At 40.0% G+C, this 11,248-nt stretch overlaps 1 protein-coding gene across 1 annotated transcript; it reads right to left on the bottom strand.

Annotated features, from left to right (window-relative positions):
- Window positions 1-3,235: 3,235 nt before the first annotated feature.
- On the bottom strand, window positions 3,236-5,495 carry LOC110106707. The gene is made up of 3 exons (XM_028700741.1): window positions 5,121-5,495; window positions 4,910-5,045; window positions 3,236-4,041 (listed from the first exon to the last, which is right to left on the bottom strand). Exons 1-3 carry the CDS (start codon window positions 5,493-5,495, stop codon window positions 3,236-3,238), a joined length of 1,317 nt encoding a protein of 438 aa, XP_028556574.1.
- Between the last annotated feature and the right edge of the window lie 5,753 nt (window positions 5,496-11,248).

The raw sequence follows: 11,248 nt of genomic DNA, 5'->3' as shown, positions 1-11,248 counted from the left end.
TGCAATATTCGTGCAATCGTCAATCATTGTATGCCAGTAGTAACCAAGTCTTTTGATTCTCAATTTCATCTTTGGACCTGATTGATGTACACCGCATAATCCTGAATGGACCTCATTAACGATCTTCAGGGCTTCCTGTTTGTCCAAACAACGTAGCCACATTTGATCGAATGATCGGCGGTACAGTGAATTGTTGACTAGTGCATAAGATAGGGCACATTTTTTAATCTGGTTGGAGAGAGATTTATCCTGGGGAAGTTTTCCCTCTTGAAGGTAATCAGTTAAAGGTCATCTCCAATCGCCTTCTTCTTCAGTCGTCAAAGAGATAGAAAGGATTTGGAGAGATTTTTTAGTGATATATTCCAAATCTATAGCAGAGAGGGCTTTGCGACCCTGAATCTCTATTGGGATGGAATCTTCCTCTAGGCATGTGAATTCCTTTGCGAGTTTTGCTAAAGCATCCACCGCAGAATTGCTTCCATGGGGAACCCTATACAGAGTCACGATAGGAAGCTGTTCAAGCTAGTGAAGGGTGTACTGGTGGTATTTTGAAAGATTAGGATTCAAGACCTTATAGGTTCCTGCAACTTGATTAATCAACAATTGAGAGTCACTGAAGATCTTAATCACTTTAATCTCCATTAAAATTGCAAGTTCCAAATCAATTATCAAAGCTTCATATTCAGCCTCGTTATTTATGCAGGGCTCCGACAAATGGTAGGAAAAGTGCGTCATGCCTCCCTCCGGTGTTATAAAAATTAAACCGACCCCTGCCTTTCTGGGGATTTTAGGTTGTTGGGCTGCATCCCGACGAGAGGATGCTGCACCATCAAAATATAATTCCCTGACGGCTTCTCCAGATTTCCTCAAACTTATGACTTATTCATCGGGTAAATCATCGTTCAAAGGAGAATCTGCCGGCAGCGGGTGTGCCGCTAGGAGGTCGGCAATGGCTTGTCCTTTTACAGCACGGAGGGGGATGAAATTAATCTAAAATTGGAGTAGTATCATAGACCAACAAGCCAAGCGTCTTGACAACGTAGGCCGAGTCATAAGATACTATAAAAGATTAACTCTCGAAATCAAACTGATTGAGTGGGAAAGCATGTAATGCCTTAGCTTGCAAAACCTAAAGCAAGACAATGCTTCTCAATTGATCGGTATCGAATTTCAGTAGGGAGAAGTCTCCAACTAAGGTAATATAGAGCATTATCTTTTCCTTCATCATTGACTTGGGCTAACATGGCACCTAAAGTCTCGTCTAAGGCTACAGTGTAAAGGATTAATGGCTTTCCTGGAATTAGGGCTGCCAGAACTTGTAGATTAGAAAGGTAATGTTTGATACCGTCAAAGGCATTCTGGCACTTCTCGTCCCATATGAATTTAGCATCTTTCTTTGTAAGGATAGAAAAGGATTGGCATCTCCCAAAAAGATTAGAAATAAACCTTCTTATATATGCCAATTTGCCTTATAGAGATCTTAACTTGGTAAGACTCTTAGGAGATGACATATCTAAGATGGCTTCAATTTTAGCAGGGTCGATCTCAATTCCTCGGTACCTCACTACGAATCCTAAGAATTTTAATGAAGTGACGCCAAAGGCGCATTTCAAGGTGTTCATTTTAAAATTGTAGCGGTGCAATCGTTCAAATACGACTCTTAAATCATAAAGGTGAGTCTCTTTGACCTTACTTTTGACAACTAAGTCATCAATGTAACACTCGACTTGATTGTGAATTAAGTCATCAAAGATATGAGTCATGACACGTTGGTAGGTTGCCCCAGCGTTCTTCAGGCCAAATGGCATCACCTTATAACAAAAGATCCCTATAGAGGTTCTGAATGCAGTATTTCTCTCACCTTCTAGGGCCATCTTGATTTGGTTATAACCAGATGAGCCGTCCATAAAGGAGAAAATAACATGCGGGAGGCAATATCCACCATGAGTTCTGATATGGGTAGAGGGAACTCATCTTTAGGACATGCCTTATTCAAATCCCTATAGTCGACGCAAATTCAAATCTGACCATTTTTCTTTCGAATTGGCACGACATTAGCCACCCAAGAGGGGTATTGTTCCTCTCAGAAGAACCAGGCTTTGGCCAATTTTTTAACTTCAAAAATGACTTGTTGCTCAATCTCTATGCGCATGCACCGAGGGGCTTGCTTAACAGGAATGACATCATGCTGAACTCCAAGTTTGTGGACCGCAACCTTAGCGAACAAACTCGGTATTTCGTCGTATGTCCAGGCAAAGCAATCTCTGAACTCAGACAGTAATTGAATCAAATCCTGGGTCTCATTTTCATTCAGTAAAGTGCTTATAAAAGTAGGACGGAGGTCATCATCAGTTCCTAGGTTAATTTCTCTTAACTCGTCGACCGTTGATTTAATTTCCTCTTCAAATTCAGGGGGTGCATCCCGAACTTGAAGTTCATCAGGATCATATAAAGTCTCCAAACAGATCCCATCCAAAGGACAGACGGGATCTGTAGGGACATTTTGAGATTCAAGATGATAAGTTATTATTAAACAGTATTCATCGTCATCTAATGAACTAACGGTTCCAAAGCTGATACTAGCCATTGGATTTTTCTTGATCTTTGTTTGTCAAATATTTTCATGGTATCTGGCTTGACCCTTAGTCCATCGATACGGTACAGTACCTTTGGAGAAAGTATATTTCACACAGACAGGGAAGTAGCCGAAAGGTAATTCCATTAATTCATTAAAATCTGCCTCCTCAAGGGTTACATCACCTTCATCCCTTGCGGAGGAGGAGCCAGGAAAGAATTTCTGGACTTTCTTTACTTCACCGTTCAGGTTGGGGGCCACTTTAACTTCTAACCCGGCAATCCTGCAAGCTGACAGTGGGGTCAGGGAAAGGGCCTCAATTCTCCTACTGAGCTTTTCATACATTGTTAATTTAGGCTCGTCACTTTTATCCTTCGAGTTATCTACCTCAGAGTCACTATCCTGGTCTAAGGTGATATCAAATTTTGGAGAAGTGTTTATATTCTTATAGTCAAGAGAGAAAGCAACACCTCATTTTTCTGGTTCACTATCGGAATCTAATTCCGGGTCAATATACACAGGTGTTGTTCTCTTATCCAATGAAGTATAACCCCGACCTCATGCCCTTAAGGCCATCCTCCCACCTCTCTAAGGTAATTTGTTTGGAGGCCTAAGGACAACGATATAAAAATCATCTTCACTACTTGAATGTATCTCTTCTTAATGGATGATTTCATCTTTTTCTTTTTCTTTTTCCTTTTCTTGGTTGGATTTTTGTCCAACTAATTTCTCCTCAATCTTGATCTCAAACTTAGAACGGGACGAGGACCCTTTTGGTATGAAATATTTTGCATCCTCATAGATCCCAATTTCTTGAATAGAGAATGGTTGCAGATCCACCTTAATCACATGTTCAATGCATTCTCGTTGATACTTGACGCATTGGTGTAGGGTAGATGGAGCCATTCTATATTCGTTGATCCAAGGTCTACCTAGGAGTGCGTTAAATGATGTTGCCAAATCAGTTATATAAAACTTAGCTTCAGTTTTCAATTCTCCTATCTCTAAGAGCAAAGTGATTGAACCAAAAGCTCTCTCGCCTTTTTCGTTGAACCAAGGTAGCACCAAATTGTCAGTTGAAAGCTTGCTAGAATCAGCTCTGAGGTAGATGAGGGTCTTTATGTTCATTACATTGACCGATGCACCCATATCAACGAGGTCTCTTGATAACTTGAAATTTTCCACATCTACAATAATATAAAGGGGACGGTTATGGTCGGTAGTTCCCAAGAGTAAGTCTTCGTCTGAAAAAGTAACTCCAGAGACCTCTTTAAAGTAAAGTGCCTCATCTTTTGAAGTCGAAGCCAATTGGGCTAGGCAAATCTCAGGATCAAGAAGTGCCTTGATTAAGGACTCTCTCATTTCTTTGGAAAGAAGGAGGGATTCATAAATACTTAATTTGGCTGGCAACTTCCTAAGATGGGCAAGGACATTATAATCAACTTTAGGAATGACTGACTCAAAACCTAGAGGAATTAAAGGAAAATTAGATTGTTGAGGGGAGTTTGGATTTAGATATTCGAAGATGGATTGCTTGCCTTTCTCCTATGGAGGAAGCCCCGGGTAAGACGTTATCGCCATGAAGTTGCACTTGCTCGATATCCTCGGGCAGGCAAACTAGAGTAGTGTCTACACTCACCGTGGGCAATGGATCGTTATTTCCCGAAAGAGAGTCAGAATCTGAAAACTCTATCTCGATAGGACTTCCCTGAAAGTTAATTTGGGGTAAATCACTCTCTGATAAGGTTTCACATTCGACATCTTCTTGAGTGGTTGACTCGGGAGGGTCAATTTGTTTGACATTGAGATTTACTTCACCAGAGTTTTGTTTTAAAACATGAGAATCATAATATTGCACTTCATACTTATGGATAATCATCAAGATAGAGGTAGAAGGATGTTTTTTATTAATCTTTTGACCCTTTGCCTTTGATGGGGCAAAGTAAAAGTCAGATAATAAGAGAGGGGAAAGGGTTTTCACACCACCATCTGCCACTCGAATATATCTCTCATCGACACACTTCCTCTCCATAAATTCATATTTCTTTTATTTTACATTTTTTATAGTAGTTCCTACGACTACTGGAGAGGGAAGTGGCTCAACATCCTTATGCGAAGCGTCCAAGTCAACTTCCCACACCAGGCCCTAGGCTGTCGTAGTAAGCTGTTGAGAAAGATGAAAAGATTTGTTAATCAACTTTTTAAATGCCTGGGACTAAGCAATGTCCCAACCATCTTCGACTGAAAGAGAAGAGTTAAGAAGATTTTCTGAGATAATTTTGACTGAGGCCTTTTCTGGATCTACCAAATACTCTTTAGGAATTATAATATTACCTTGAATGTAGTTCCTCTCGAGCCAATCATTGAACACAATACAATCCTCAAGTGGATGACTGAGCATTCGGTGGTACGGGCAATATTTAGGATCCTCTTTCTTACTTTCATCCTCTGGTCTTCTAGCCTCTGGTAACTGGAAATCTAGCTTCTTTAACAAACTCTTGAAAATCTTTTTAATTGACTCCCTTTTAAATGGATAAGGCTTTGCCAATCGCTCTCTAAAAGGGATGAAGGCAGGATCTCTAGTATGCTTTGAAACTATCTGAAAGGACTGCTTCTGAGGTGGCTGTGGTGGAGGTGGAGTGCAAGGCTGACTAACCACTGGCCTCTTCCCCTTATCAACCGCTGAGACCATAGCTTTCTTCTCAAAAGTTTTCACCAACTTAGGGCCCTTCGTATCTTCAGACTGCTCTCGTAAGAATGGCATCCTAGGAGCCTCTTCCTGCAAATTGCTAGCCTTGTTGAGAAGTTTTTCAAAAGTTTTAATAGTGAAACCCTTCAGGAGAAAAGCAATCGGGCCATGAATGTTCTTAAGAAGAATTTTCACGGCATGTTGCTCTTGCAACTGGGGTTCACACTTCATCAAGAGATTTTGCCACCTCAAGATGTATTCGACCAGAGACTCTCCCGGCTTTTACTTTTCAACAATAAGATCGCCCATAGAGGTGCGTTGTTGCACTCCAAAAAATCTCTTTAGAAAAAATTTTATAGATCGCAAAAGGTTCTTACTGAATCGTTGGGCAGATCGGTGTACCACTCAAAAGCAATTCCGGACAGACTACTTATAAATTGGCAAAAAAAGTAGAGCATCTGACCCTCCTGCATTACAACAACTCACTCGGAAGTGGGCCAGGTGCTGTCTTGAGTTTTCGACTTCGGTGAAAATTTTAAATGACGGTGGCACAAAACCCTTTGGATAATGAACTGAGTCATATTCCTCGGGGGTAGGGTCTACCCTTTGGAATAGATGCGGTCCCTTGTGAAAGGGACAAGGCCTCCCTTACTTGGTCCTCAATCAGTTGTTTAATATCTTTATGAGGCGGAATTGGAGGGGTGGTGGAAATTGTGGGCTGAACTGGAGGTGCTTCTGGTGGGCAAGGAAGAATCAAAGATGCTAACTCGAGGGATTTGGAACTAGATTCTGCCCTTTTAGCCTTTTCTGTGATCTCTCGAGATGACTGCTAGATTTTAAGGGATTCCTGTTGTGATTTATCCAACCTTTCTAGCATTTCCTTAACTTGTGACATCATTCCTGCTAGTTGAGTCTCCAAGTTTCTTATATGCTCTGCATCTCTAGCTTTTATTGACTCATCTGAATCTGACTGGACAACAGGTGAATCCTCATCTCTAACAGGTCGACGCTTGCTAGGTTCAGCTTCTTTATTAGACCCCCTGGTTTCAACCATACAAATGCTACCAACATAATCATCTTCATCTCCAAGGAGATCATCCAAATCTGGGTCAAAAGAGGCCATTCCTTCTCTATTCATAAAAAATATTCTTTATCTCTTTTACTACCTCTTCAATCGGTCTATCTCAAATTGACTTGGGATTGAGGGACAAGTATCCTTTATATTCAGCCATGTCAAACAATTCTTCATAATCCAATATGGAGATGATTTCTATAAGCTTTGGATTAGGATCCGACTGAAACTCCAGAATTGGTTCATCTTTCATCTCTAGATTCTGGTCAGTTCTCTCCTATCCGACTATCCCAGAACTTGCAGTCAGAAGAGTGGCATCCTCTATAGGGTGAGGGGCATCCTCTATAGGGTGAGGGACATATACCTCGGGGGGCAAAGCAGGAGCTTGTAAAGTGATGGCTCCTACATCTGGCAAGGTAAGGTCCTCAAACACCTGACTAGGGAGCCTAGGAACGACACTCAGATCTTGGAGATCATCAACTGGGACAATAGTGGTGGTGGTTACTGGATCTTGAACTAAACTGGCGAAAGGAGCACTATTAATTGTGACATCTGGGGTACTGACAGAAACATCCATTTGATCAATTGGGACCGGAGAAGGAGTAACTGGAACTCGTTGGAGTTGAAGAATGAACTTAGAAGTTATGGGAGGTTGTGGTAAGTTCTCCAACTTAGTCCTCTTGGGCACAAATTTCTGCTTAGGGGACTTAGGCCTTTTGCCTTTAACATCTGCAGGTCTTCGAATTTTAGTCCCCTTTGGCTTAACAATCATTGAGGCCAACTTTATAGTCTTAGGAGGGGGTACCGGGGGTCTACCAATAGAATGGTGGCCTCTCTCGGACCCAGTCAATACAATACCTTCCATTTTAGAGGATGAAAGGCGTGGCACCCAATGATACCCATCAACTAGTACTGAAGTGACAGGTTGTTTGATATACCTCTTGTTCTTTCTTACAGGCTGAGAGGTTAAGTTCTTTGCCTCAGAAACTTCTTTCAAGATCTCCTTCTGGAAGTGATGGGAGATAACTCCCTTTAACTGTTTTACATACTCCTCCTCAGTCTACCCAGACTGTGCCGCACAGGTGTGAATTATGTTCCTTAGTGTCCTTGTCCTCTGGATGTGCTTTTCTTTAAGAGTATTCTTAGTCGAGTAGTCAACTGAGCATGGTGGGGAACGGGTTATCCTAGCTGCCCTCTCCTCTCCTTGAGCAGAAGCAAGGGGGTAGAAGAGACTCCCCTTTAGGAGGGGAGAGGAAGCAGGAATAGGTAGCTCCTCAGTATCCTCAGACTCTACTTGAGCTAAAGTCTTAAAGGACACAACTTTCTTGGCCTTGTAAATCTTCTTCCTAAGCCTCCTCAAATAGTTCTTCTTCTGGTTATTAGTGACAAAGTTAAGTCCAGAACTAGACCCTTCCTCAAAAACAGATTTAACTTCAATGGGCGGCTCAACAACTAGCTCAGACTATTCCTTCTCATCACTGACTACTGGAAGGGTAGGTGCAGATCCCATAATCAACTCAACTACTGGGGGAACTTCCTTATTGGCATCTAAACTAACTATCTGGTGTCCGTCCATGGAGAGCTCAAGGGTGTTGAATCCCATCCCAAAGATCACAGTACTTTCTTGGTCATTAACAGTTGAGGATAGCTCTCGGTCAAAGAAAAACGTATGGGGTAACATGTGACAACTTAGAATTTGAAGAACGTTTTAAAAGAAAATTTGAATTTTGGGAGATTTAAGGTGGGTTTTCTCACAAATTCCAAAACACAATGAACAGAGTTTCCCCTTGCCCGAAGGCTTATGGAACTGTGAGAAAACTCAAGTAAAGTTTGTAGTCTAACCCTCCATACCTCTAAAGGTCAAAAAGGAAGTGAGGGGGTTAAGACTAAAGTACTTCGAAACACCCAAGAGCGTCCTCAAATTCCTTTCAAACTTAAGAATTTATATGTTGAATGAGAAGTTTGTTAACTATAAATTCATAGGATTGAGAAGGATATCCCAAGGATCTGATTTGACACTATCACCTCACTGGTTGCCCTGGGGGCAGAAGGTCAAAATCAGAACAGAAACTTAGTATATAAAAAAATTTGGAGGTAGGACCTCTCTTTTTAATGTTTATTTTATTTTAGATGATGGCCACACTCACCGAAGGAAGAAATGGGTAGAGGGACCAACAGAAGAAATGATAGTTAAAACTACCGATGAAATGAAATTTCGTCACTATTAAAGATGGAGAGAGAGATTCGTCCCACCGGGCTTGCCATTTTTTTGTTGGTAGAATTTTGAAAACATGTTTTGAAAAATATTAGTTTTATTTAAGAATTTTGAAATTGAAGTTGAAGTCTAATTCTAAAGTCGAATTACCCTGCTAGAAAAAGTATATCACCTCGAAGGATGAAATTAAAATTTCATAAACGGTGTTCATACTTAGAATTATGAAGCTCATCTTGAATATTATGACCAGATTCTAAAGAGAACTTCATATAGCCCCGAGGGAACAAAGTGAAGTTCAATTAAATATTCGACTATGACATTCAAAAGTATGACCGTCGAGTTCACATCAAAAACCTTATCAAAGAAGGATGTATCTCTCCAAAGGGAGATAACACCATTCAATGATAATCCTTTGAATGTAATAATGATGTTCGTCTTTTGATTTTTTCCAAGGAAGACTAATAAATTTTTTTTGGAAAATCAATTTTAAAATTAGGTGCATGTGTTGTTCTAAATCTCCTACGAGCGTAAGCCCTCATAGTTAATTATATCGTAGGGAGACAGAGTCCCCTACGAAAACTCTCGATTAAAATAGTGACGGAATTTTATTAGACTTTTTAGGAGTGATATTAAAAAGAGATGCGAATTTTGGAAACTCAAAAGGGAATGGATCAAGATTGAGCAGTTATTAATAGAATCAAGGGAAGAGAGGTAATGGACACTTTGAGATTCTAGAATCATCCAAAAGTGTCCCAACTTAATCTAAGTGTTGGGCTTTATATTTTGTATTTAAATGATGATTTAATTAGAGTTGAGCATTTTATTAGAAATTTGGGATTATATTCCCAAAATTCGGAGTCTTATAATCAAAGATCTGACCCGATCTTAAATCTATTTTGGACACTAGACCACAGTCGTCCGAATCTAACTAATGCAGAGCAGAACCTGGACTTACCCCGGCCTGGATTGGGGAGCCAGCTAACCACCTAATCGATTTAAAATACATGAGTCCGATCTTTTATGAAAGAGTGGTATGGACGTTTTACTTAAAGGTTTCAGAGAGTTGGGGCCGACATCTATAGATTTTCCTAATTGGCCCCTTTAACTTATGTTGGGTGCAAAATGCTAAGGACTAATGCAATTAAAATTTTGACTCTTTTAATTTGTTTCTAATGCAATGCGTGCTAGTTGACAACTTCAAATCAAACATGCTTGAAATTTTAAAAACAGGCTTGAAAATAATTTTTTAGAAGACTGGGCTTCCCCAGGTCCGGCACCTTGTCCTCATAAGTCAGACTATCCGAACTCTACCCGCAGGTGGGGAAGGGTCTAAAATAAGGAGAGCGTAGTGCAGAAATATGCATGCGACCCTGGGTTCGATCCCCGGCTAATTCCCTAAATTCGTTATCTTTTTATGTTATTTAGACTCACTAAAATTTTAAACTTTATAATTATGAATATAAAACTTTCACACCCTCACGAGTCCCTCGAGTCCTTCCAAAAACAAAAGAGGCAGACAAACGCTAAAAAACTAAGAAAAGTAGGCAACCCTAAAGGCAATCTTCTCAACACATCAAGTATAAATAAATTAATTAATATATGTCTATAGGCAAAGTTGCCTTGCTTATTACAAATCAGAATTTTAGAGAAAGTAAAGTGGTCGGGCACCACTGACAACAACCCGGATTCAAAACCTAGTAGAGACACAAGTAGTTTTGAATGGGATACTTTCTAACTTTAGTTCTTCAATCTTGTTCTCTTTCAGGTTCATCTCCTTCAGGCTCCTTGGATTCTTCGTAGTAGACTACCCAAATAGATAAGAGGGCACTTCCTTTGAAAGGAAGGGCATTCTTTCCTCTTTGGGTAAGAAAGAAATGATCCAAACTTGGATTTCCAAATAGAAAGGGGCCACTCCCCTTAAGGGGTGTCCTTTTCTCTTCGGAGTCCAAGCTTTGGACCTATGTATCCCAACTTAAAATCTAACTTTCACAACACTTAACACTTATACAAATTACATTTATATCAAATCAAAATTCTAGACTCTCCTGAAAGGTTATCCTAAGAAGTTACTAAATCAAAACATATTTATTCCCCAACAATTATATATATGCAGAAAAGAAAGTAAACACACTGGCCACGCTCTTTTTATTTGGGGGCTTTAGCAGTTGAAGCACCTGTGAAAGCATTTATAATAATTGAATTTTTTTTATTTAGCCCCCCTTTTTATTGCCCTACATGAGCGTGGCCACATGCAGAAAACTGTATGAACATCCAGATCGTTCCTATCCTAATGGAAATCTTGTCGTCAAACACATCAACCATCCACATATAGCAGTAAAAAGTAAGCAGACACAGCAAAACAATTTCATTCAGAACATGCAGTAAAAACCACAAAAAATTCGGCACAGCAGTAAAATAAATGCCGGCCTAACCTAGATATAGAGTTGGTTGTCCTAGCAAATCATCTAAAGTGTGTGTAAAAGGTCGTGTGGCTGGGGTAGATCCTAAAGTGGGTGATTAGTTAAAGTTGTCTAAAATTCTGAGTTTATGAAGGCTTAAAAGGGAATTTAGGTTAAGGTTTAAATATTAATATATTAAGAATTTTTATTAAATATATTTTAAGAGTTAATTGATTACTACCTTTGTTTCACACCGAGGCCGTGAAGTTTATTTCACCTTCCTTGGGGCTAAGTTAAT

This window comes from Dendrobium catenatum, unplaced genomic scaffold (assembly GCF_001605985.2).
Source record: "Dendrobium catenatum unplaced genomic scaffold, ASM160598v2 fragScaff_scaffold_1583, whole genome shotgun sequence".
NCBI classification, from domain to species: Eukaryota; Viridiplantae; Streptophyta; class Magnoliopsida; order Asparagales; family Orchidaceae; genus Dendrobium; species Dendrobium catenatum.
This window is presented reverse-complemented; position numbering and strand designations above follow the sequence as displayed.